The 27997-nt window shown below is 35.2% G+C and overlaps 1 protein-coding gene across 8 annotated transcripts in view; it reads right to left on the bottom strand.

Moving 5' to 3' along the window:
* ZMYND8 (zinc finger MYND-type containing 8) overlaps positions 1–27997 on the bottom strand; it is a 126628-nt gene that overhangs the window by 12349 nt on the left and 86282 nt on the right. For 5 of the 8 annotated variants that reach the window (XM_039351255.1, XM_039351254.1, XM_039351261.1 and 2 more), the window contains 14 exons: positions 20141–20359; positions 18462–18575; positions 17516–17608; positions 16267–16354; positions 15014–15069; positions 13979–14056; positions 11947–12062; positions 10265–10746; positions 5940–6080; positions 5238–5390; positions 4396–4893; positions 3290–3664; positions 2027–2217; positions 15–95 (listed from right to left, as the gene is read on the bottom strand). In XM_039351255.1, coding sequence (XP_039207189.1) covers positions 15–95; positions 2027–2217; positions 3290–3664; positions 4396–4893; positions 5238–5390; positions 5940–6080; positions 10265–10746; positions 11947–12062; positions 13979–14056; positions 15014–15069; positions 16267–16354; positions 17516–17608; positions 18462–18575; positions 20141–20359 — 2685 coding nt within the window. The remainder of the gene's footprint in view (positions 1–14; positions 96–2026; positions 2218–3289; positions 3665–4395; positions 4894–5237; positions 5391–5939; positions 6081–10264; positions 10747–11946; positions 12063–13978; positions 14057–15013; positions 15070–16266; positions 16355–17515; positions 17609–18461; positions 18576–20140; positions 20360–27997) is intronic. The other 3 variants (XM_039351257.1, XM_039351256.1, XM_039351260.1) reach the window with 3 other exon arrangements.

The raw sequence follows: 27997 nt of genomic DNA, 5'->3' as shown, positions 1-27997 counted from the left end.
TAAAGAATACTAACCTCAGCAATTGTGCTTCCAGTAGTATTTTTTGAAAGGTCATTATATATTTCAGTCATTGTTCCTTTTATAGCATCCATCATCTGTTTAAAAGAAAAAATACAGAATTAGATATTTATTTACTGGGAAGAGCTCCTTCAGTTTTGTTTACACCAGATTTGATGAAAAGGATACTAGAATATAAAATGGTTATTACAGATTTCATACTTTACATTAATTTACCATTCCAGACTTAAATGCTACTCTCAAGCAACTGAGCCTGTTGAAGAGCACTGAATATATTCCCATCCCCAAATTTAAAGCACAAATATTGTTTAAGCAGGATCCCCTTCACTTCCAAACTTACCACTGCTTTCGCTTGATAAACAAAAGTAGCAGCTCTATCTCCAGCAGCTACCTAGCAATGTATTCCATGGAAAACCACCTGGCATTGCACCTTAACCTCTGTTCAAAAAACTATGGAGAAGAATTGGCAAAAGTAGACACTATAATCTCTTTGCTTGGTTTAAAATCTGTATCTGGGTATCATGCCTTTTACATTCAAGTGGGTAATAAATAACCCAGGTCAGAGGGAAGATTAAAACATTATATACCTTTCTCTTGCTCTTCAAGTGAAGAATCTAGATAAACTGGGGGTTATCATTCACTTTGCATTCTAAACCTTTTTTCCTCAATGCTATAATCTAACCTCTATGAAAGACTATATATCAATTCTGCAATAAGACTTTGAATTAGCTTTGAACATTTGAACTAGCATGTTCCTAGAAAGGACATATTCAAGGGAAATTTGACATAATTCCATTGTTCTATGGGGACCAGTTTAAAATCTCACCATAACATGTTATTTGTGTCAGTGGGGTAAGTATATGCTGAGAGAGAAGGTGAACTAAGCTGAGTGTGTGTCTGTGTGTGTGTGTGTGCGCGCGCGCGTGCGTGTGTCTGTGTGTGCATATTAAGTAAATGAGATGGACGGGGAATGGAAAGGATCTGTGTCTGCTCTAGGCAAATGAACCAGGAAAGCAGGCCTGTCTTGAATGGCCTTGTCCACTGTTGTTATGTACTTATATGGATCTTTGACCATGAAAGAAATCCTCCAACCATCTTCTAATGCAGTGGTGGCGAACCTATGGCACGGGTGCCAGAGGTGGCACTCAGTGCCCTCTCTGTGGGCACATGCGCCGTCGCCCCAGTCCTAGGCCTTCAGCTGGGTTTTATAAAACCTTTTGGCTTTAGGCCTCCGCCGCTGTGTGCAAAAAAAAAAAAAAAAGGTTCAATCAATCAATTTCAACTTCTTGCAGGAAAAAAAAGATCTTGCAAAGTTGGAATTGATTGATTGCACTCTTTAGTCCCACCCAGTCTGCCATTACCACTGCAGCCACACCCACCCAATTGGCCACACCGACCCGGCACCCGATGATGCATAAGTGGGTTTTGGGTTGCAGTTTGGGCACTCAGTCTCTAAAAGGTTCGCCATCACTGTTCTAATGTATCTAATGAACGCAAACAAATAGCACAGATAGATAGATTTAATAGGGAGAACAAATTAACCTGTGTTGTGCACAAAAATGTGAATAAAGGATTTATTCAAAACAAGTTTGTTTCCTGATGACTTTACAGACGTGTCCATATAGTTATTTTCAACAACAATATGGGATCCTTTTTTGTTTGTCTGTTAACTTCTTAGTATAGTCTACACCCCTGCGATCTCCAATGCAAGTACTAACCGCGCCTAACTCCATTTAGTTTCTCACCCTCAAAATGGTTGGCCAAGTTATTTTGGCTAATTTTCCCTTCTATTCTTATCTAAAAAACATAGAACAGGAAAAAAATTACGCAACTTCTGGGTATACATTAGGAGCCAACTTTAAATGTTGCTGTTACGTTCTGTGAGTTCAAATGTTAATCCTAATCCATGAGAATAGTGAAAATAACAAAGGAATGATGAACACTTTGCACATGTTAAAAAATGCATTGACTGAAATCAAGCATTAAATACACTTTTTAAAAAGCTTACTTTACTAGTATACTTAGCAATATCTGCAGCCACATCTGCTGAAGCAGTTGCTATTGGCAAGTCTGTATTAACTGAAGATGAAAGTGTATTTGCTGATCCAGAACTGGTTACTATAGAAACAGGCTGAGTGCTTGTAACCAGGGTGATAGTTGACGTTGAAGTACTCTGAGTAATTTCTTTTTGCTGTACAGCTAGAATACAAAACAAATCTGAAAATGAGTTACTATACATTTCAAAGCATTTAGAAAATTAAAAACAAGCCATCTCTGAAATAAATACTGTTTGGTAGTTTTTCTTAGTTACTAGAACTATACCATTTAATCTGTGGGTGATGTTATTAACAGAAAGCCTTAAAAATCAGACAGGAACAATAAGACATATTTCTGTGAGTATTCATCCTGATTTTATCAACTGTAAAATGCCCTGTAGGGATTCACACATTAATAAGGCATTATGTTTATTAGGACCAACCAGAACATTACAAAATCATTTAAAAGGTTTCAGTGTAAAACCAAAGTGGTAGTGGAAAAAAAAGAGGTGGTGAGTCCAAAGACTGCAGTTTTTAATGTTCTTAAAACAAAATACAGGCAATATTAAGTATTTAAGTAAATTTATATTTAAGTAAATTTGTTTTATTATATACTATATATCACAATATACAATATTACATCATAAATATTCAAGTTATGTGAAAAACTGCTGTTACAAATACAATAACTGTTTCTTAATATACAATATGAACTCAAGCAATTATTAGAGATTTATTTAAAGAGAATTCAGCCCACAATCAAAAAATGAGATAAGAGAGATCCAGTTTTTCCTTTCTCCTGCAATTTTTTTTTCCCCCCTTTCAAAATGTCGCTATGAAGGGCTCAGGAGTGATTTGTGAAAAGAGGATGGTCAGCAAAAATAACCACTTCATCCTGCATAAGGGAACATCTGCTGGTTCCAAAAGACTTTCATATTTGAGAAGAAATTTTCCTTTTATAGGATGGCCTATCTAGATTCAACTTATCACTAACAACAGTGTTATTATCATAATAACCTGTGTTCTTATATAATTTTCATGTTAAATCTATTAGGTTAATTACATCATCAATAAAAGGACTGGACAATTCATATTCCAACTGAAAGGTTTCTTACTATATGTGATGGTGGAAAGTTTGATAATTTCCTCATTTTTGTACAATTCATATTTGAGGTCTGGGCACAACTACTGTGAATGGATTGCAATGAGCAGACATTAGGAAAGGTGGGCAATACCTTTCACTGCTTGTCTTGTCTGGTATCTTGTTCCTTGGGAAGACTGAGGCTGCTGCTGCTGATTCTGCTGCTGCTGCTGCTGCTGTTGCTGCCTTTGCACCTTCTGCATATGCCATTTCTGGGAAGAAGTCTGAAATTTGTTTGAAGAATTCCATACTACCCGCTGCACAGCTGGGACGGTTTCCTTTGGTAGGAGAGGTCTCTGCTTTTTTACTGGACTGCCAGTAGCTGCAGCTGGAGTGCTGACAGCAGAAGCAGCACTTGTCGTAGCTGTAACACCGGCTGGGGGTGTCTGGGATGCTGATCGAGTAAGCACGTGGGTTTCAACTGGAGGCTGACTGTTGACACTTGAAGGAATTGGGGTTTTAGCTGCAGCTAACCAGGTAAAAAGCAAGAACAAAGATTTATTGGAAATTCAGTGTTATAAGAGAGTAGGATAAAACATTGATTTTCAAGCATTTGATTCTTTGTTATCAAGTGAAAATCTACTGTTTTAGATTTAGAAAAAATTTACAAGGGTTTGCAAAAGCATCATTTCACCCACAAGTATAATTAAATGGAAGTAAATAGCTATATATAATTGCTTAGAGTTTCGACTTTTTGTTTTGACGTTTCACTACTGTACTCTCCTGTCATTTTTACTTTCTTGTATGTCCTGTTTTTAATATTCTTTGTCACTAGTTTATATTTATCCATGATATCAGAAGCTGAAATCTTCGGATTTTGAAACAGTAAAACTGAAATCAAGGCATTTTCAACTAACAAAAGTTGCTGGTCCCAACTGCAGTTATCAAGAAACATGAGAAACCTTTAAACCCTTAGCTGTATTAGCATTCATATTTATCATAAGGCACATATATCTATTCTATATACCATCAGTTATGTTTCATTTGAGTCTCTTGAGCAGAGATTCATATATCTATTTTTTTAACTTTTAGTTCTCCTAAGGAATGACTCCTGGATCTTTTTAACGTTTTCCTCTGAAACAGTAGTTAAAACATAAGTCCTAGGATATTTCCTGCAGATGGAAATTCTTATGCAAGGTGGTATTCTGAAAGTGGTATTCAGTATTTTCATGATCAAGAAAAAATGTTAAAGTATCCTACCTTCTTGTTTAGGAGGCGATTCCTTGACTTCTTTTTTGTTTTTTCGTCCCTCACGACCACACTGGTCTTCACCTAGGTCAATAACCAGCTCATTTTCTGAATCAGAATCTAGACCAAGATGCACTGTTGGAGAGTCCGTCTCCTCTTTAGTTTTCAATTTTTCCTTTGCAGGATGTGACAAATTTTTCACTTTTTCTGTAAGCTCTTTATCAGAGTCTACATTTGCCTTCTCTTTGGCAGGGCTATTTATTTTCTCCACTTCTGAGCTTGTACTTTTAATTTCCTCTTTTTCTTCTGTTGGTGTTGGTGGCTTTAGTTTTTTTTTCACAATTAAAGATTCTTTATCATTTCTTATACCTTCTTTTTCTTCTTCTTCCTGATCATTTTTGGACTTCTGTTCATCATCACTGATATATTCACTATCACTGGAGTCTGACTTTTCAGAATCCTCTGAGTCACTATGCTCTACTGCAACATCTTCAGATATTTCATTGATTCCTAATCATAAAAAATAAACAATTTTTACCCCACTTATTTCCAATAGCTTATAGTTTAAAGATAAAGCCATGTGAATCAGTGAACATGCATATAACAGATCTATTCATAGCAGCCCACTGATTTTAAATCTTACAACAAAAATTCTGTGAAAGAAAATCTTTCATATTTTAATACTGTATGAAAGTAGCATTCGCTTGTTCAAAAATCTGAATACAAAGGGCTCTGAATCCTGGCTTCTTTGGATACAGGGCTAATACTCCATTATCAACTATATTTATGAAGTATTGGTAAAAAGAACGTATTCAGTGCATATACAATCAATCTTATCAAATACATACGGATACCTAGTTGTGCTTTACAACTCTCTATTGTTTTGTCAAGATTCAGCTGGAATCTGCTGCGAATTTGTCGTTTTGGTGAAATCAGTGGCACAGGAGTAGATTGCTGCTGGACAGATTCACTCAACTCTTTCAGATCCATTTCAGCTTTACTACGATCTAGAATATTAAGTTAAAATATTTCCATTAAGTAATTGAATTTAAGCAATCACAAAATAATTTAATTACATTCATTAAATATTATTGATTACTACTGCAAATATTGGATGCACGGTTATAAACTTATAATAGCTTATTTTAGGACAGGACAGAAGTAGGGGTGGCATATAAATTTTATTAATAAATAAATAATAAAAATTATGCATTTAATTATGTATTAAGATAGTACCTAATCAACACTCTGAACATTTCTTGTGCTAGTGAATAAATACTGAATAGGACACAAATAATCCTTAAGTTGATACCAAAGTTCCATATACTAGTATAATATAGTTGGTCCAACCTTAAATCAGTGCTCTCACAAAAATCAGCCATCATATTTAAGTAAAACTATCAGTTTTTTCAGTGGCACTTATTGTATTTAGGCTGAAAACCAAGAGAATATTAATCCAAAATTTAGTAGCAGCACTTGCAGGCAGGTGTGCTCTCTAATTACCACCATCATATATAAACCTCATATCCATTACTGCACGGACAATCTTATTTTACCAAGATTAAGATTAAGAATGCTGCCTGGAGTAGATGTTCTTTCTTGCTTTGCAGCTGTAGGAGTTGATGGTTGAGGAGAGAAAGGTTTGGGACTACCCGACAAGCTTCCAGTTTGGCCTGTCCTTGTTGGTGCTGGAGAAGCTGAAAAAGAATGTAATTGACACAAAGTAAATTTCAACTATAAACTGAGGTTATTTAGGCAGAGATAAAGGTCAAGTCCCTCTGTGTAACTTGTTTCCCATTTTTTGAATAGTAACTCCCTACAAAGTATCACAAATTGCTTTTGAAACTGAGAGCAAACACTTTCTCACATGAGAGAAACTGGCAATAAGGTACCTATGCAAAATCAATTAAAAAAACATAGATAAGGGACATGCAAAAGTAGTTCTTTCGTATGTTGGCCATGGAATCCAAATTAAATTATCTAATGTCAGAAAAGAAATAAGAAGCAAGGTATAAAAGTAGTGAGAAACTTCTTCAAGACTTCCAATGAAACATGCATTTCTAACCACTCTCTCTAATTCTTATCACCTTTTAAAGTTCATTTAACCAATATTCAGGGGAAACTGAACATCGAGGGAACGCTTATATAAATCAAGAATTACATAAAATATGAACTTGCTAACTCTTTCATTTTAGAACAGGAATATTTAGTTTTGGAATTCTTTCTTTTTTCTATCCATTTAAATTTCTATTTTTTCTTGTAGTAAATTTCATATTTAATATATTAAATATGAACCTTATTTAATAATTAACCATATTTAATGGTTAATTTTTTCTGAAAATAACTAATTCAAAGCAAAAAGACTCTCTTGAGGCATGTTTAATTCTGGATGACTACTGCTCTGTGTCTATGTAGTTTCTTTGGTGTCACTGCTGTCTTCAGGGATTTTTCAATATCCAATCTACCCTAATAGTGCTGGTATTCCCTCATGGTCTTTCATGCAAGTGGCACCTAAGGTCAGATCACGCTTAGCTTTTGAGGGATCATCCAAGAACATTTATATGCTGTCACTTAATTACTCAGTAATTACTTAATTACTTATTAACTAAGACAGTTCAGATATAATGACTGGCAAAAATAAATCATATTCTAACTGACTCCTTTGGTATCAAGCTAAGCAAGAAATCTAGGATAATATTTATGTTATAAAATATGTTTCAATATGCTGTTTAGCCTTTAAATGAAAAGCCATAATCTTTTGTTTTTTACATCACTTCTTCTAACGCAATCTCACATGGTTAGTACAAACCGTTGTGGCTAAATAATAGTCAATTTGAAATAAGGAAAAAGTTATCAACAGAGACCAGGAGAATGATCAGGTCTGCAGAATAACAACAATAATGTGAAAAATCTATCTGAAGACAATAGGTGAGAAAAGACAAGCTAACAAGAACCACCCAGGCAGTCATAAGCAAAAGCCATGAAGCATTGAATGACCCCAAAAAATCCTGATTGTAGGAAGTGGCTGCTCAATTTTTTTTCACAACAGAACATATACTACAAACCATTATACTAGGAATACTTGAATGAAAATAAGTACTGCATATACGTATTCCTAATATTTTTATTTTCTTTCCATAGAACAGACATGTCAAACACAAGGCCCGGGGGCTAGATGCGGCCTGCGAAGCCATCCTGGAAACAGTGAGGGAACGGCCCCCGCTGCCTTGGCCCTGGCTGGCTGGGAGCCAATGTACAATTTTGTGGTGGACATCTATGCTGAAACGCATTCAGTCTTAGCTCCACAAGGCCGTCTGGAAATAGCGAGGAACCAGTCCCTGCCGTGTCGGCCCCACCCCCTGGGTCCATGCTGGGAAGATGTCACCTTTGTGAGGAATGAAGAAATGCACCATCGCCTGGAAGTGGCCAGCAAGTGGCCCTCGCCTACTTCATATATCCAGCTTGATGGAGGGGAGGGGTTTTGGCAGGCAGCGGGGTGCTCTCCTCACAGCGCCAAGGTTGAACCAGGCGGTGCGAAGCTCGCCAGCTTTGCACTTTGCTGCCTGCTGAAATTGGGCAGACTGGGGGCTAGGCAGCATTGCACTTCTCATCAGATTTGCACTGCCCGGCGCAGCCTCTCAGCACTGTGAGGAGAGTGCCTCGCTGCCTGCCGAAACCGTACTTAGGAAAGAAGGAAAAAAAGAAGGAAAGAAGGAGAGGGAGGGTTTGAGAGAAGTCCTACCTTAGTCCTGCCCTGCTGCCCTTTCATCATCCCCTTGCCCCCTCCTCCTGGCCTATCCTGGGGGTCTCCCATCCTATTGCTAAGGAAGCTTTGGATACAAAGCCGGGTGTCCTCCCATAGAGAGGGAATGGGCTCCCTCTGACTTTGCCCTTGTACCCATCATGAGCAACCTGGCTAAGGAGACCAAGCACAGCAGCAGCAGCCTTGAGGAGGAGGTAAATGCAGCTGGGTGCCCCCTTGGGGAAGTGGGGTTGGGCTTGGTGCCGCAGACGCTTGAGGGCCAGGCTGGGCGTTTGACCTCTGCTGCCCAGGGCTCCGGGCAGCCTGCACCACCATCCAGCCCCCCCCCCCCCCACACGGCCTGAGAGGAACAGTGAGGCTCCTCCAGTAGACCATACCTTGGCACTTGCCCTGGTCCCACCCCCTTCTGCCAGAGATACTCAGATCTGTCCCACTCCTGCCCAGGCACCCACAGGCACCCTTGACGCGAACGATGTAGAGCTGGCCACGCCCACCCAGTAGGCCACGCGCACTCCATCCATGTCCACCCAGTAGGGCACACCCACCGTGGCCACACCCACCCAGCCCCCTGAGGGCAACCGCAATGCTGATGCGGCCCTCAATGAAATTGAGTTTGATACCCCTGCCATAGAATATCCATGAAATATAAATGAAATGTGAGCAGGAGTTCAAAATTAGGTGGGATATTCAATCCTCTTAAGATTTTTATGATAGTCTGTATGTGTGTGTATATATGTATGTGTATGTATGTATGTATGTGTATGTATATATAACATGAATATCACAAATATACTAAAGAACAATTTAGAACCTCAATGTCATTGTTCAAACAAATAAGGCACAATTTGTTTAGTTCTATTTAAAAAGTGTTATTAAAACAAGAGTGCATAACAAATAAAAAGAAATTATTCTGAAATGTTTAAAATGTGCTTTCCATAGGTAAACTGCTAAATAAGAGAATAAAAATAATTATTTTTTAAAAAGTATAAAGTACAAAGATATCCAGATTGGATCCAAATGAAGTTACATTTACTTCTTTGCTCTAGATCAGAAACAGCCGTACATCAATATTTAGGTGGTCTTCTGATATTATTTGTCATTCACCTAAGGAATTCAATGCAAATTAGTATGTTAAGGATAATGCTTGATATAGAATAGCTGAGCTTTCCAAATGGATTATAATAATTATAACTGGTTTATAATAGTTTATTCTGTTTAATTGTAACATTTGGCAAGCATTGATTTTAAAAAAGAAAGCAAATTCTGAGTTTGTTCAAGATCAGATTATTTCATTTATCTGTGGCCCAAATTTCCAAAAACATAAAAATGTTGGATATAGTGCTGCTGACATAAATATTTCTGAAACAATAAATTAACTTGATTAATTTTGTTTTACGTTATCTTCTTAATATTTTTGCCTATGACTGTAAATCAAATCTTGTTTCAGAAAGGTAAGTACTTTTTTCCTATACTCCCAAGAAAAATGTACAAAAACCTATTATTATGTACTTATCATTTCAGTATTCTCTGAACTCTGATTCTGTTTCATTATAATTTAGCAGCTGAGGACAACCAGAAATTAATTTTTAGAATACTAAGTTCTTTTAAATTAGAGGTGTGATCCACAATGATGTAATATGATATAAATCTGCAAGGCACTAAACAGACACCTTGCTGAAAAATTATTGAGTGCATAGGTTATTAATGGGAGTGAGAGTCCAATTAACCCTGAAGACTACAAAGCATTTTTCTATGTACTAGTTTACATGATAACCATATCATGCTCCTCCTCTTGCATGAAGCCCCTCTAATTTAATACCTTTTGTTCAGTTAACTCAGGGCTCTTCCCTACATTATAAATTCTTCCCAGGTGGCTGACCTATCACAATTTACCCTGTTATTAGTGTGGGAGACAACCTTTATGCTTCTACCCATCTCTTATAATTGGTCCCAAGAACATTGGATAGAAGCTTAGGAATACTGCTGCACCTGAGTCTAGTAACACATCCTATAAAGTATTAGAAAAACTTTCCTTCCAGTTTTATAAAATTCCCTCCACTGGTTGATGTTAAAGTTCAAATACCATCTGATATAGCAATTTTGTTTCTGTACTCTTACCCGTACTTTTATCAATAAAATCCATGGACTCTTCACTTGCACTAAAGTGACTAGACGTTGCTTTTTTCTCTCCATCCTGTTCCACATCAGATCCAGTGTGTACTGATGAATTTGTACTCATTGGTGAACGTGGCATGTCTGTTAGGGAAATTCTTCGTCCAGTACTGCTACTTAGCATAGGTTTGCTCATTAAAATCTTGGGTGATGCTGTCATATCAAAATTAAGTTTGATTTTCTCTTGTTTATCTGTCTTAGCAGTTCCAGCCCCAGGATTTGAAGGGTCTAACAACATTTGGTACTGATTGTTGGGAGTATATGGTGTCCGGAAAGGTGCATAATTAAATACGCCAAACTTTCTACGAATGTTCTCCACATAAACCTCCATCTCTTGCATTGCACTGTTGAATATGCTTTTAGTCTTTTTCACAGAAAAAGGAATTTCTTTAGACATGAGGTAGCAATTATTTACTGGAACCCAGGCTCTGCAAATAAGATAGTAAAAGAAACCATATAAATGGTACCTAATTTTTATTTCAATTCTAAACATTGTAAAAAGCAATTCTTATACATTTCAATGGGTGTTTGATACATGCTTAAGGTAGAAACTTTATTTAGCACCTACTTGTAAACTGAAAGGTCTACTTAATCAGACTCCAGCAAAAATTAAAGTTCTAGAAATACATCTTTCAAAACAATTCATTAAAAAAATAAATTAAGGAAATTCAAAATCCAATCTTCAAATACTAGGTGATGTGCAAAAGACTATATATTGCAATTCAAATTTCTTAAACTGACGGTGATACAATAACAAAGAAATAACCGTTAACTTCAGTTATTCTTTTATTGCACAGCAAATCATTTTGCAATATTATGCTTACATTATCATTTAGTCCACTCTATATATGTGGTGATTCCTTAGGACTAAACTATTGGTATATATAAATAATTCCTTCTACTGTTACATTTGGTGGCCACCTCATGATGACCAACAGGCCAGTAAAAGAAGGCCCCACCATAATAAATATAAAAATTTCTACATATTTGAGGATACTGCTCAAAATCCAGGAAAAAAATTACTTTCTTCATAAAAATAAAAGCCCATATTTTAATTGGCTCTCTTCATGAAATCGATGTATATATATATAAAGTTTCCTGTTAAAATAAAGAACACTAGAAATAGTTAGAAATCCTGTAATTGTATCACAGAAACAATAGCAGTGAACAAAGAGGCTTTTTCTGTCACTTGAACAAATATCAAATCTTTCAAACCATGTGGGATAAATCCTTCCCTCATGATTTACACTGAGGTTTAGAGCTTTTATGTAGCTGAAAATTCTTCCTTTTTACAGCACTCAAATTAATGGTCGACCATGACCATTTCTGAACAAAAATTCCTTTTACAAATCCTAACTAAAATGGACTTTCTAATTCATAATTTTGTCATGTCTGGTTACGTAAACATCAGTTACCAAATCTGACTAAATGTATCCCTTCAGTGGACAAAATTATGTTATCTTTTTAGATTTTTAAAAATGAGTTCTCCCAATGTGCTTCTTATATTCTGTACAAAAAAAATCACTATTTGCAGAATGTTAACATTTTAACTAATGCAGCTACCACCTAATCATTCACCAAAAAGGAATGATCTGAATTATTCCATCATTTTTTTTATTAATTCCCACCTGTCATGTTGACCAAAGAAACGAGCATCAACTTGACCATCTTTATCTCTCAGTGCTTTAGCCGGCCAGAATGGGAAACCCTTGAGTTTAGCCCAAACCAATGGGTGTGGATTGCTCTAGAGGAAAGTGCATAGTGACCACATGGTGAGAAAACTATTTTAAGCCATGCATTATTTTCTAACTGCTGACATGCAAGACAATAGTTATTTATATGACTGAGATTGTAAAAATGTCTCAAATTTACAACTTTAAATGAAGTCATTCTTTGTCCAGCTACTGTATAGTTTTGAGAGGTTTCCCATCTTATTAAAACTATTTTTGTTTTCTTTTAAAACCTGTTCTCTCTGTAGCAACTAGTTGTCAGTGAACTTTTGCCTCATTCTGATTATTCAAAGATAACTTCAGAATAATTCAAACATCGAATTAATTTAAACTAATCTGTACAGATACTCCATTCTCAAAATACAATATTCATAATTTTAATTAAAAATCAGATTACCATTGCATTATTTTAGGAAAATGCTTACATTTGGGCAGTGCAAATAATGTTTTTATATAGCTCTCTGTTATCACAGAAACATAGAAAACTGTTGGCAGAAAAATATCTAGATTTTCCTTTGAGTTTGTTTTTTAATTAATTAATTTAGATTAGTTGTTTAAATTATTTTTATATTTTATTTATTTTTATTTTATTTTTTATTTTTCTGGATGATGGACATCTGTTTATCATAGGCATGTTTAAACTCAGTTACTGATGATTAACCTATTATCTCCTCTGGAAGTTGGTTCCAAGCTTCCATTAGTCTTTCTGTGAAATAGTATTTTCAAATATTACTTTTGAACTTTGTCAGTTTGAAGTTAAATGGATGACATCAATGTAAGTATAGTATTAAGTTATTTTAGGATTTTCCAAAATATAGAATGTAATGTGGCCCACCACACAGAGATATAATTTATAGAGCTTATAATAATAAAATAAGAATAATAAAATCTGTTATGGATGTTTTAATTTAAAGGTAATGGTTAACTGTAATGTGTTACTGTTTCAATTTTTTTTAATTCCATGTCTATACTTTGCTAGTTATAAGCACAAAAGAAATAAAGCATATGCTATCGCTACTTAAAATACATGCATATATGCATATGTCACATCATTATGCATATCATTCCTAAATAATTCCCCTACTAAACAAGCAGTCTCCAGTTTAAGAGCAAGGTTCTGTTCCCAAAGTCTGTCCTTAAATCAAATTTGTATAAAAGTTGGAACAGTATTATTGTATACTGCTGTATAAGTAGTACTGAGTAATGAACTTGAACCACTGCATATTTAACTTGAATCATTATATTTAACTTGAAATCTGATACAATAGGCTCTGTTCTTAACTATGAGTTGTCCTTTAAACAGAGTGTTCTTAACAAAGGGATTTGCTGTATATTCCCCAAACCATAAGAAATCCAGACAGGCTAAAAACATTGTGTAATTAAATGTGATGCTGTATAGAAAAAAAGTAGGGGCTTCTGAGATTTGATTTTTAAAAAACTGGTTGTTAGTAGATTTCAAAAGTTTCAAAAAAATATATTTGAATGCATTGAACTTCATTACATGTTTCATTAAAGGTGATAAAGCAGGGATGAGACAATGGAGGAGGCTTTATCTCAGAGCTGAATTGTGATTCTAGTATTTATGTAACAACTTCACTTAAAGTTTGCCTTACCTATTAAAATATATGTCCATTTGCTCATTTATAACATTATTAAAGTATTATATTTAAACCTGAATAACAGTGCCAAATGATTTTAGGATTTGGAAATATTAACCAAATCTAGATCACTTATATTTTCTATCAGAGATACTCAAATGAAGAAAAGACTAACTATTCAATTTCTATTAATTATCAATCAGTGGCAATGTGTGGGTTTTGAGCACAAACAGAAGAATTTTTATTTAAAACAGTATGCATAAAAATGAAATTCACTGTGCTTCTGTATATGCTATTTATCATTTAATATCCCCCCTTCCTTTTTTACTTACACAAGGTTCACAAAACCAATTTTCTCGTTTTTGGCAAGCAGCTAAATAACATTCTGGACATACTTCAATTTCATTCATCTGTAAAAACAAACATGAACTATTATGGAGTTGGAGCATAAGATTAAATGTATTTACAATTCTATTCAATCCTGCAATCAAGAGTAACATGGCAGTCATTTATAATTTTCTACTCCAAATAATTATTTGTCTGTGTGCATTCAGGAATTTATGCATACTAATTTTTGCTGCTTCATAAGGTTCAACATCAGTCTTTTACTATACAGTAAACAATGACTATATATAAATAAATGAAAGTATAAAAACATTGTGCTTGATAGCAACAATCATAGTTTTGCATAAGAAAATCTTAATTTAAACAATACATTTAAACGATGCTGGCATATTGAGTTTTTATAAGATCTTTAGACTTTTTATGCATGGCATACAATTTGCCTTTATCTGTTGATGGAACAATATTTATCAGCAGAATCTGTTTAGAATTCTTAAAGGATTATTTTGTGAAGATTTTGGAGGAATGCAGAAGGAAAAAGGCTGCAGATTTCCACTACATGTTGAAAAAGTCAATGCACTTTCAAAGGTATTTTCAACTTGGCAATGCCAATTCTAGATCCATATTTTTCAAAACAGATTTTTATAAAGTTAATATGTTTGAATAATGCTATAAAATAACAAAATCACTGAAAATAATCTAGTATGATTTATATATAATCTGAAATTATAATTTGATATTTATGACTTCAATTAGTTAGTCTTTATGCTTAATGGGCCCAGGGATTCCATATATGTCTATGCAGAAATACTTTATTTATAGACTTTGTTCTTTTAGATACATGAGTAGAGGATTGCAATCTAAAAACTGGAATACAGATTATTCCAATTCCTGAAATTTTGAAATTCTACTTCATTTTATGTAATGAAAATACTAAAACTATGATTTCAATTTTTCTTAGCATTACATAAAATTGTTGGTTAAATTAGTATAATAAAAATAAATGGAAACTTGGAAATACATACCTCATGTTCACAGATTTTAATTATGACTTTTGCTGTTTGTGTCAATTTGTGATTTCCTGAGAAAACAGGTAAGTACAGATGTCTAATTAAATCTATTACAAAAGATGCTTATTATTTGTATTATTTAGAGTGCAAACATATTCAGTTTCACATGCGTGTTTTAAAAGGCGAAATTAATTAAATACAAATCTTGAATCTACCAGTAGAAATGGCAAGTCATAAAAGTAAGTCATTCATAAATCCAGATGTAATAGAGCGACAACATTTCACAAGTATTCATTCTTATTGAACTTATAATTATTAGGTAATGTTTTCTTTAGTGTTACCTTGTAGCATTCCCAGAGAAATCATTTTGAATGCACCTTTTCAACCCAATTTTAAAAGACAAATGAACATATCTTATAGGTATATCACACCTGATTTTATTATTATTTAAATTTGCAAATCATAGCATTATTGTAAGGGAGATATAAAATACTTCAGTTTATACATTAATATACAGCACACATAGGATTAATCTCAATATAAAACCTCAATGTGAAAAAAGCTATTTTCAAAGACCTGTTTATAGGATCTCAACTATAGGATCTCAACTATTGTCCCATCTTATCTAAAAGATTCTTAAATTGAAAGAGAGAAAGGAAAGGGATACATTTAACTCTTTGGAGTCACTTAGGGCTGTATTCAACTTGTTTCCTTCTACCGATAGATTTTATGATGTGGGGAAAAACAAATTGATTTGTGAAAGATTTGCATCCCAAAAGCCTTCCATTCTTTTTTGGGCAGGGGGAGGGGGCACTGGAGGAAAACACACTACTTTCATTACTAAATATTTGAAAAGATTTGTGTTCTTTCTACTTGAAAGTTTTGGGCCATTTACTTCAATTTAGTGTATAAAAATTAATTACAAGTTTTCCTTGCTTATTGACTGCCTTGTTTAATGACTATTCAAAGTTAGAGGAGTGCTGAAAAGTAACATTACAATTGGTCCTCGCATTTATGAACTTTACAGCATGGAATTCACAGCCAGATTCTGACAAGAAAAGTCAACAGAGCAGCCAGCAGTAAAATCACAAGTTATGGTCACGCGATACCTCACTTAATGACAACAGAAGTGAAGTTACAAGTTTGTCAGACGTGACATCTTCCTTAATGACCGGATCTCTTACCAATGGAGTTACTGATCCTAATTGTGGTCATTAAGTATACCTTCAAGGAAATATGTAGCTTCAAGGAAATATGCATATACATACCCCCATTGTAAATAATGCAATTGTGCAAAATCCATTTGGCATCAGCCAGAAAGGCTTCAGTGCAACCATACATCTTCTTTTTAACATTCTGAAAAAGATAACATAAACATTGTATTAAAATGAGGAAATAATATCTAAATCCAGAAGCTATCTACTTTATCTTATTTTCTTAATATCTTTATTCCAAATAAATGAATGGAAAGATTAAAATTAAAATAATCATGAACTGGGAGTAGACATTAGATTCAGGAATGAGCTTTCAAAAAGTTAGATATTATAAACCTCAATATAATCAATTAGGTGCCATTTTGGCTACCAACGTTGTTGGAATATAATTGCAGCATATCAAATATAATTACTGAAACTTGACCAAATTATAGGAATTTTTAAACGTATTGTTATGGTCATTTCTTTTTTATATATGAAAATCTACTTTGTATCATGGAACAGAGTACCATAATACACTTGAAGAAAAAAAGAATCACCGATACTTTCTTTTTAAATTATGTCACTTAAAATTAAAAAAAAAATGTTCACAGGAAGCAAGCCTCAAAACTGATTCTATGAAACAGATATTTGAATGCCCTCTATAGTTAAATTAAATTAGGCAACTAACATCGTACTCTTTGCCTCTCCCACTCTCTCAGAAACTTTGCATGCACTTATTTCCAAAACATAATATAAGCAGAATGCTCTTCGATAAAAGTAAAAATGATATGCTTCTTGAAACTAAACAACTAACTGGCCCTATGTTAAAGATTCTAAGAATGTTTGCCCTGCAAAAGAGACAATTGTGGGGACATATCACAATAATTAAGAAGACTTCCACATAAAGCAAGAAGTGGACATTCTCTATTGCCCCATAGAGCAGGACCAGAACCAATGGATTGATATAAGAAAGGAGATTGAGGCTAGATGTCAAAGGAATATTTTTTATTTATACAATCTGTCAACCAATGGTATAAGTTGCTACAGGAAGTGATTGAGTCCCCTTTGGAAGAGATCCTCACCAGGGGCTTGATGATCATTAGTCAGAGATGTCCAAACAGAACCTACAAAGGGGTTGGATTAAATGACCAGTAAACTAAGCTCCCTTCCAACTCCATATTTTCACTTAATGAACTTCACACATTTGAAAGAGAGCCCTTATTTATCACATCAACAAAATTCACTTTTTCTGTGAGAGATAAGTTGAAAAAAATTAACAATCATCTCATACAGCGGAATAATCTCCTTCTTGTCTACCAACCTTTTCTAACGTACAAAGGTCCATTGGATGAAAGATGTATTCTGCATAATCTGGATGCTGGTCCAGTGAAACTGGCTTTTGAAATGGCTCTGTCTGTTTCAATAAACACAAAAAAATTACAGTTACAATATAAAATCCTTCTAAAAACAATTATATTGCTTAAAAACAAATAATGTGTTAAAACCAGGGTGATTATGTTTACAATCTAGCTAATCAATCAAACTGAGCAAGAATCATTTGTTTAAATTTAATCAGGTAAAAGCTTGAAAATCAGACGTCATATATTATAATCACTAGGCATTCATTAGTCCCAATTCATGCCCAAATAAGAACATAATGACAGGTAGTCCTCTCTTAAGAACTGCCCAGTTCAAAATTACAAAAGCATTGAAAGTTCCTTTTCAACTAGTCCTCAGACTTATGACTGTTACAGCATACCAAAGTCACATGATCATGACCATGTTGCCAATCCTAATTATGGTTAAGTGAGGACTCTCTATAATTGTCACATGTTCATATACGTATTACAAAATTAATGCAATTTTAACACATTCATATTTAGAATCTCTCCCAGGTCTATACCTATGTGTTTATTAAAACACTGACAAACACACAGCAGATCTAACAATACTCTTCCTCTTCATCTTGGTCAAGCCAATTTTAACTGAATTTTAAATTTATTTATTTATTATTAATTATTTATTTTTTAATGTTTTATATGGTATTTTTACTGAATAACTATAAGCTGCCTAGCATTGCTTCAGCGCAATGAGCAGCTAGAGAGAGAGAGAGAGAGAGAGAGAGAGAGAGAGAGAGAGAGAGACAGACAGACAGATAGACATTGTACAATGTTAACACATATATATAACTAGATATCTAAAGATAATTTATTTTCAAACAAGCAATAATACACAGTAGAGTCAAATATCAACACATATCTTCTTACCCCTGGCTGTTTCATTTTTTGTAGTGCAAACTTGAGCAAGTAGGATAGCTGTTCAATAGTGAGCATTGTCATAGCTTTACTCTGTGTTTCTATGCATTCTGCTACAGTAATTTTCTAAAAATAGAAATAAAAAATACTGAAAATTCTTAAAAATAATTTACAATTTTTACATGCAAAAGCAAACACTGAAATTTATTTTACATTACGTGGAATTATCCATGTTCATGAAAATACTGTGCTATTTCTCCAGGGTGGAGCGCAGATGTTTTGCACATGGTTGCATCTGACCAATATCGAAAAGCTAAGTAGGGTCTCATCTAGTTAGTATTTGGATGGCAGACCACTAGGAAAACTTAGGGCTATAAATCAGACTGGGAAAGTGACAAGCTACTTGTTTATTCTTGGCAATAAAACCATAGGGATGATCTATCACAAATCTAGCATGATTGGAAGCAGGCTTCACATTCACTTCATTATTTTCCTGACTGATTTTAAAGGCCCATAAGGCAATTAATTATATATACTGAGATGCATAGCCTTAATCTATATTTGATTATGTTGAAATCACTGGAACTACTACTTCCTTAAATCTCTAGTTTCAATGAATATTTTAAGAGTGATCAAGTCTGGATCTAATCAACTTATTATCCCAATCTAACTTTCTTTCTTGAGCATGTCCATGGCCTAGAATTTTTCATTTTTTGTTTTTGGTAAATGGAAGATACAACATGTACAAAATAAATACAATACATATAAAACAGAATTTAAAATAAGGTAACATAGTTGCCTATATATAGTAGAAGAAAATGCTTGAGTGGCAATATCAATTATTTGACTCATGTCCCACAGCATATAAACTCAAACAGTCTATAAATATAAGAACTTTAAATACATTTTTTCTAAAATAACCCTATTTCTTTTTAAAAATAGTGGTAACAATTAGCAGATTTTGTATGAAGCAAATTATTAGTCATATCTAGCATGTTTTGAGAAAATCTATTGTTATTCTCTGTTCACATTCCTTATAAACTTACAGACACAACAACTTAAACTTGTCTTTTAAATGGTATTTTAAATGTTCTGGAAACTGCTTTTTTCTGAAATGTTTTCACACTGTACAATATACCGTATATGCAGGCGTACAAGGCGACCCGGCATATAAGATGACCCCTGTCTTTATCGCCGAGCCGCATTCCTAGAACGTCGTCTTATACGCCGGAAACTACCAGTATTTCCGGTGTATAAGACGACTCGGCGTATAAGACGACCCCCGTCTTCGGCGCCGATTTTAGCGCTCGCGGAAGTCGCTTTATACGCCAGCATATACCATATACTTAATACACAAAATGAATAATTTCAAAATAAAATGATGAAAATGCCAGAGTGAAACATTTTATCATGATAGCATGTAATCTTAATATCCTCTGCTTTCTCATTCATATGCCCTTCTCCATGGTATCTGACAAAGCAATTCCAATGAGCCTATAAAATAAATTGTGACTAAAAAAACAACATCATAACAAAACATAAAACTGCTAAATATGGTAATGTAAATATGATTATTTACATTAACCTTCTATCTTTTCAAGACATGATTACACATTCAAAGTCAATGATAAGAGAACTATTTTCTAGAAAGTGAGAAATTAGGAGCAGGGAAACAGATATGGGCCTCATACCTCACATTCTGGGCAAAACCAATCCCCCTCTGGCTCCGCTGTCAGTTTCAGACACTTAGCATGATAAACCCGAGGGCAGAGTTCACAGCAGAGGACTTGGCCTTCCCGATGACAAACCCAGCAATAGAAATCATTCCGTCCATCCTGCGGTACAACATCAACAGGGTCTGTGGTGAGTGGCTGCTTCATATAGTAAAACGGACCATGTCTTAGTTCTGACTGAAATGTAGGCAAGAAAGACAGGTTTGGTTTCAAAACAAATTTGTATTTTAAAATTAAAATAAGCAAATATGACCAATCAGCCCCCATCTAATGTTTATGTAGTTCCAACTCTCATTCAGCACACCACGAGTATTTGAAAACAAAGCTTATATTCATTAAAGTAAATATATTTTTTTTTCCAAATCAGATCCATTGGATCTTCAACTAGAAGCAAACTACACGAACCATTATTCATTTGCTTAGTAATTTTGCGGCATTTTAAAAAATAATCAATATTTAGGGATAGGTGAAGAGGGCTTTATTCTTTTTTTAAAAAATTTTTTTATAAAGTTTTTATTGAGTACAAAGAAAAAAAAAGATTAAAAACATTGAACATGGTATATCGTCTTTGACATCTCAGTCTGTATTGTACATTAATTACATGTAATATATCTATATACAAACTATACATTTCTGATCTCTATCTTAACTTATCTCTTTGTTTGTGACCTCTATTTTTTTCCCTCCATCTATAAAATTTATTCCATATTCAATAAAATTCTGTTTCTTCCTGATTTTTTAATCTTTTAGTTATCCTATCTAGTTCTGCGCAATACATAATTTTCTTTAGTAGTACTTCCTCACTCGGTACTTCCATTGCTTTTCACTTTTGAGCAAATAATAGCCTTGCTGCCGTAACCACATGAATAATTAAATATGTGACCTCTTTATTTACATTTTCTCTAGTATTCCTAATAGTAATGCCTCAGGTTTGTATAGAATGCTTTGCCTAGTCATTTCTATTGCCATTCTCAGACCATACGCCAATACACTTGTGCTTCTCTACATGTCCACCATACATGAAAAAAGGTGCCCTTATCTTTTTTACATTTCCAACACATAGATGAATATCTGTTATACATTTTGGCTAATCTGGCCGGAGGGAGATGCCATCTGTAAACCATCTTATAGAGGTTTTCTTTATATGCTGTCGCCAATGTGATTTTGTTATTTCTCTCCCATACTTGCTGCCATTGATCCATATTTATATTATATCCTAGATCTATTGCCCATGTCACCATTGTTTCTTTAACCTGCTCCTCATATAGCTTATGTTCCAACAGGTGTTTATAAATATTCTTTGTTTTTTTCTCCGGGTCTAGCAGTATTTTATCTAACCCCGTATCTTGTCTTTTAATACCCCATTCTTGCTTATCCTTCATGTATCTTGCTGTATCTGGAGATAAGACCACCACTCCATGTCTATTCCTTGTTGTTTTAGCAATTGTTTTTGTTTTAAATAATCTTCTGTCAAGATGTCTTTATATATAATAACCTTGTCTTTCCTATACAAATTGGGATATGTGACTACCTCCAATGGCGATAGCCAAGCCGGAATCTTTGTGTAATATTGACGTTTAACTATATTCCAGCTTTTTATTAATTCTTGCCGAACCTGATGCCTTAAAAAATATTGATGGTTTCTGCTTTGTCCCATCCATATGTGAGCATGCCAACCCTACTGGAGGTCATAACCCTCTAAATGTAAATATCTTTTATTTTCTAAGGTTATCCAGTCTCTAATTCATGTTAGGGCCGCTGCTTGGTAATATAGCTCCCAATCTGGGAAACCTAAACCGCCCCTCTCTTTGGCATCCTGTAATGCCTTTAATTTTATTCTTGCCTTCTTACCGGACCACACAAATTCTAAAGTTAATTTATTCAGCTCCTTGAAAAATTTCTTGTCTAGTTGAATTGGGATATTCTGAAACAGGAATATCATTTTAGGTAAGATGTTCATTTTCACTGCAGCAATTCTCCCAAGTAATGAAAGATGCAAATTTTTCCATCGGTCAAAATCTACTTTTATATTCTTTACCAATTTGCCATAATTGTCTTCTTTAATTGATGAGCAGCATGCTGAAATAACTATTCCTAAATATTTTAATTTAGAAACTACTTGTATACCTAATTTTGCCTCGAGGTTTCCTTTTTATATGTTAGTCATGTTTTTTGTTATAATCTTTATTTTGTTTCTATTTATTTTCAAACCTGCCAGATCCCCATACTCTTCCAATATTTTTGCCCTGATTGTTCTGGGTCTTCTATTATAAATGCTAAGTCGTCTGCATAAGCTTGAAGTTTGTATGTATTAGCAAGAATCTCTAATGTATATATAAATAACAATGGCGAAAGAGGACATCCTTGTCTTGTATGTTGAATTTATCAGTAGCCTCTCCATTTATTATGATCTGGGCCTTTTGTTCAAAATATATTGTGGTTATTACATTTAAAAAATTTTCCCCAACATTCATTAATTTTAGTTGTTGGATCATAAATTGCCAATTGACATTGTCAAAAGCCTTCTGTGCATCAAGGAACAGAAGTGCCACTTGACGATCACTATGTGATTCATAAAATTCGAGAATGTCTAAGATTGTTCTTATATTCTGCTTAGTCTGTTTGGTAAAAACCCATTTTGATCTGAATGTATGAAATCAATTAGGTACTTTTTGAATCTCTCTGCCATTATTGAGGCAAAAAATTTATAGTCAGAATTCAATAATGATATAGGTCTATAATTTTCTATGTGTGTTTTTTCCACTTCTTCTTTTGGAATCAATATTATATTTGCCTCTGACCAGGACTTAGGTATTTTAGCATCAGTTAATACAGCGTTGAAAATTTCTAGTAGGTATTGATTGAGTGCACTTTGTTGTTCTTTATATAGTTCCGCTGGTATTCCATCTGGGCCAGTTGCCTTATTAATTTTTTGTTTATATATAGCCCTGATTATTTCAGCCATTCTTATTTCCTCATTTAACATAGATTTTATTTCCTCCGGAATTTTCGATATGTCTGCCTTCTCTAAGTATTCTATTATCCTTTCTGCATTTTTTCCCTCCTTTCTTTTATATAGTTTTTCATAGTATCTTTGGGCGATTCCCCTTTTTATAGTCTCCTCCCCCTGAATCTCTCCTTTCTCGTCTTCCAAGTTAATAATCCGTTGCTTCTCTTTCTCCCTTCTTAGTTTATACGCTAGCCATCTTTCCGGTTTATTCACGTGTTCAAAGTTATTTTGCTTAGTTGCCTGTAATTTTTGTGCTAACTTTTCTGAATCCTCTATACATAGTTTATGTTTAATAAAATCTATTTTGTTTTTCAATCCTTTGTTTTCAGGCTCTCTCTGAAATTGTGTTTCGGCCTGTTTATATTCATCCTCGAGCTTCATCCTATATTGTTTTTTCTCTTTGTTTCTCTTGGCCATGTACGAAATTGCTACACCCCTCATGTATGCTTTTGCCATATCCCAGATACAAGGATGTATCCTCATTGTCATTCACTTGAAAGAAAAGGTGCATCTCTTTCTCCAATCTTTCCTTAAATTCTTTTTCTTTAAGAATCACTCTTTGGAAAGTCCATCTTGGCCTGCTCCTTTGTCCTTTCAAGCGAAAACTTATGGGATTATGGTCTGGAGGGCTTTATTCTTTATATTATGTAGAATTGATCTGGATCAGAAACTTCTATAACTGAACCACATATAATTAAATTTCCTCTCAATGGGAAAAGTGGCCACTGGAAAAAGATGGAGCCAGGGGTTGTGAGATGTATTGAAATAATTATTTCAAAGCAACGTTCACAATGAATCTTCTTTTAAAATATTTACTGAGACTAAAGCTAGTTACAAGAATATTGTAGCTGAACTATTTCCTTCTGAGAACTGATTTATCCCATAATACATTAGGAAAGAGACTTTCTTAATTTCTTTCTAATTTCTTTCCTGTGAATTGGCAAGGAAGCAATTTTTTTCAAGGATAAAAGGAATAACTTTCAGCTGGCTGTTTGCACCACCATCTCCAGTCTCCTTATCTGTGAACTGGCAAGGAAGCAATTTTTTTTCAAGGATAACAGGAATAACTTTCAGCTGGCTGTCTGCACAACCATCTCCAGCCTCCTTATCTGTGAACACAATCTTACAAATATATTAAATCCAGGCTGCACTTTTTGATTGGTTGGTTGGTTGGTGTGTGTGTGTGTGTATATGTGTGTGTGTGTGTGTGTATGTGTGTGTGTGTGTGTGTGTGTGTGTGTGTGTGTGAGAGAGAGAGAGAGAGAGAGAGAGAGAGAGAGAGAGAGAGAGAGAGAGAGATCTGTGCTATTCCATTGAAAATGGGAAAATACAACTGTTTTTCCAAACAGTATGCATAATTAGATAATGTTTTAAATCTAACAACCTCTATTACAGAAATCCAAAAAGCCCAAGCTGTGTAATTTATCTAGCTGATTTAGCTGATTTATCTAGCATGTTTCTATATATAAAACTCTTTTACCAAAGGAATTGCACAATTAGATGAATTGCTAACATATATCATAAGCACGTAATAATGATACATTGGCTTCCTTTTAAAAGACAAAATATACTTAGAATTAGTTCTGTTAAGAGAACATAATTATATTAAATACTATGGTGTTGAGAAATTTGTTTTGTTTCAAGAAACAATGGAAGAATCGCTACAGTATAACTTACTTCCTATTAACAATATATGGTAATTAACATTCAGCCAAGTTAATAGCTCAACATAATTGGTAAGACTGTCCCCCCAAATACACTTTTTACTTACAATCCTTTCCAGAACTATTTTGACAGCTACTCTGTCTAGGAGCCAAGTGTGAATACTGTATGCAGCAATGTCTTGCACCATTATTTAAAACTCTAGATTTATACAGTTTGCCTACAATGTAAAAATCTATAATCTGTTGTAATTTAGCTTCATTTCAAATAAATTGGATGTGTTCTGTTGACAGTAAAATGACTTTTTAAGGCTTTTTTTTTAAAAAGCCCTCCCTTTTCTCTTAGCATCTTTTTTAGAGATAATTTGAACTCAATATTCCAGCTTGATCATATAAAGTTTTTATGTATTTATTTACTCAATTTCTGCAGATGCCCATCTCAGTCAATGACTCTGGTTGGTTTACAATTCAAAAAAATATTATAATTAAAACACTGAAAACATTTTAAAACAATAAAATAAAAAATAAAAACATCACACACACACACACACATATAAAAATAAAATTTGGCATTTGTGGAAATAATCTGTCTTCTAGTTCTCACGATTTGACAGCCTTTGGCTGATGGGATCTGCAGCATGTCCACTCTGCTAAATTGGGTTGACCAGATAGAGATCCTTGGAAAAAGAGGTACCCCAGTCCCAAAGCATGTAGAGCTTTAAACATGACAACCACCACTTTGAATTGCACCTGGTGTCATACCAGTAACCAATGCAGCTCAAGCAGAAGTGGTGCTATATGAGCTGTACATCTGGCACCCTTTACTACCTATGCAGCCATATTCTGCACTAGAAGAAGACTCTGAATGCTCTTCAGGGACAGCCCCATGCAGTGTGTTACAGTAGTCTAAACGAGAGGTTATAAGGGCATGAATTACTGTATTCAGGGCCTCCGAGAGCATATATGGGTGCAATTGCCGCACCACCCAAAGATGTGCAAAGGCTCTCCTAGACATGCCTGCCACCTGCTCTTTGAGCAGGAGTGCTGAGTTCAGGAGGACACCAGATTGCACACTGGGTTTGTCTCGGGTAGTATAACCCCATCCAGAACTAAACATGGAAGAACCTTGTCTCCTTGTCTCAATACTCATAGCCATTCTGTTTTGCCAGAGTTGAGTTGGAGTTTGTGTCACCCATCTAGTCACCCAAAGCCTCCAGATACTGGGATAGGACATCCACAGCATCATCCAAAGGCCCTGGGATAGAGATATAAAGCTGGGTATCATCAGCATATTAATATTTCATCCCAAACCAATGGCTCACCTCAACAGCGGCCTCATGTAAATACTAAATAGAAGGGGAGAGAGAACAGAACCTAAAGGAGGAAAACCATCACAATACAGTGCCACCCACCTTCAATTCCTGAAACCAGCCCAGAAAGATATCATGATCAATGGTACTGAACACCACTGAAAGGTCCAGAAGAGCCAGGATGGATGTACTACCCCCATCTCGCTCCTGCCAGAGATCATCTATGAGTACAATCAATGCCTACTCAGTCCCAAACCCCAGTGTGAACCCTAACTGAAAGGTGTCTAGATAATCCACCTTATTCAGGGTTCTGTGAAGATGTTATATGACCAGTCTCTCTACCAGCTTCCCTAGAAAGAGGAGATTGGAGAATGAACGAAAGCTGTCAGGACAACCTGGGCCAAGTGATGGTCCTTTGAGGGGGCATACCACTGCTTCTTTAAAAGTTAATTCTTAAGGAATTACCTATCACTTAGACCCACACAGATTTAATTAGCCAGGAGGAGCACGGATTTAACACACAAGTGGCTGAACTACTGTGTTTCCCTGAAAAATAAGACTTACTTATTTGCTAAAAAAATGAAACAAAGCGGGGGGAGGGGAGCTGCCCATGCACCCCAAATCCGCTTACCATGCCGCAGGGCTCTTGCTATTGCCAAAAGGCACGTCATGCTGCCATTGCCACTGTTGCCGCCACTGCAAAGCGTGTCTTGCTGCCATGAGATGCATCGCACCGCCATGGTGTGTTACACTGTTGCCACCACTGCAAAGTGCATCCCGCCATTGCCACTGCCGGCACGAGGTGCATCACGGGATGTGCCTTACGGCAGCAGCGGCAACAGCAGCAAGCCTTGCGATGGCGTGATGCACCTTGCTGCCAATGCCGTGGCGGCGGCAGGAGCCCTGCAGCATGATAAGGGTGTGGGATGCATGGGACTGCTCCTGGAAAAAAATAAGATATTCCCCCAAAATAAGATCTAATGCCTCTTTTGGAGGAAAAAAATATAAGACCGGGTCTTATTTTTGGGAAAACACGGTAGCAGTTGAGCAGGTCCAGTCCATTTCCTCAGGTTCCATGGGCTCAACCCTTGCGTGACATACGACCCACCACCTCCATTGATTTTGCTACAAGGCTGGAGTCCAACGTTGAACAAATATGACCGACTTTGCATAGCATATTCTTCACAGCGACACTTTAGTTGAAACTCAGTATTGCTCTCTCTGCAGAGCAACCAAGTCACCCAAATACAGACACTGGGCAACAAGGGCAGAGAAATAGTTATATTTCACCACTCCAACTGCCACAAGGTAGATCCTAATAATGGCTCTGGCTCATGTCCAGTATATAGTTTATTATTATTTACAAGTTAGTCTGACACACATCCTCTTCTACCCGAAATACAGTAAAACAATGAAAGGCATAAAATTAATACAGAATAAGCAGTAGGTTACAGCTACATTTCAAAGTCCATAACTTCTTTATGGCTTAGCTCTTCCAGTACTTTCAGGACTGCCTTTTCCAATGCAATCTAACCAATCCAGTATAGTCATTATGTGAGCAGTTGCTCAGTCTCTTCATTTTCAGTAGCATTTATGGCCATTTGCAGCATCTTGGGGTCATGTGACTGTGCTTTATATTTTTGCCCCCCAAAATGGGTTTTTTTTTGGGGGGGGGAAAGCCCCATGGTGAACAATTGGTTTGCTTAATGACTGGACATTTACTCAGCGACTGTCACAAAAAAGGGGTGTCAGTCACATGATAACCTGTTTTACAATCATCACAACTTATGATCATAATGGGCAGGTTCCATTATGGTCATAAGTTGAGGACTAC

The sequence above is a fragment of the Crotalus tigris genome, unplaced genomic scaffold (genome assembly GCF_016545835.1).
Source record: "Crotalus tigris isolate CLP2741 ecotype Arizona unplaced genomic scaffold, ASM1654583v1 scf7180000018371.15429387391:27106975, whole genome shotgun sequence".
NCBI classification, from domain to species: domain Eukaryota; kingdom Metazoa; phylum Chordata; class Lepidosauria; order Squamata; family Viperidae; genus Crotalus; species Crotalus tigris.
Note: the sequence above shows the minus strand (reverse complement) of the source record. Positions and strands in the feature narration are given on the sequence as shown.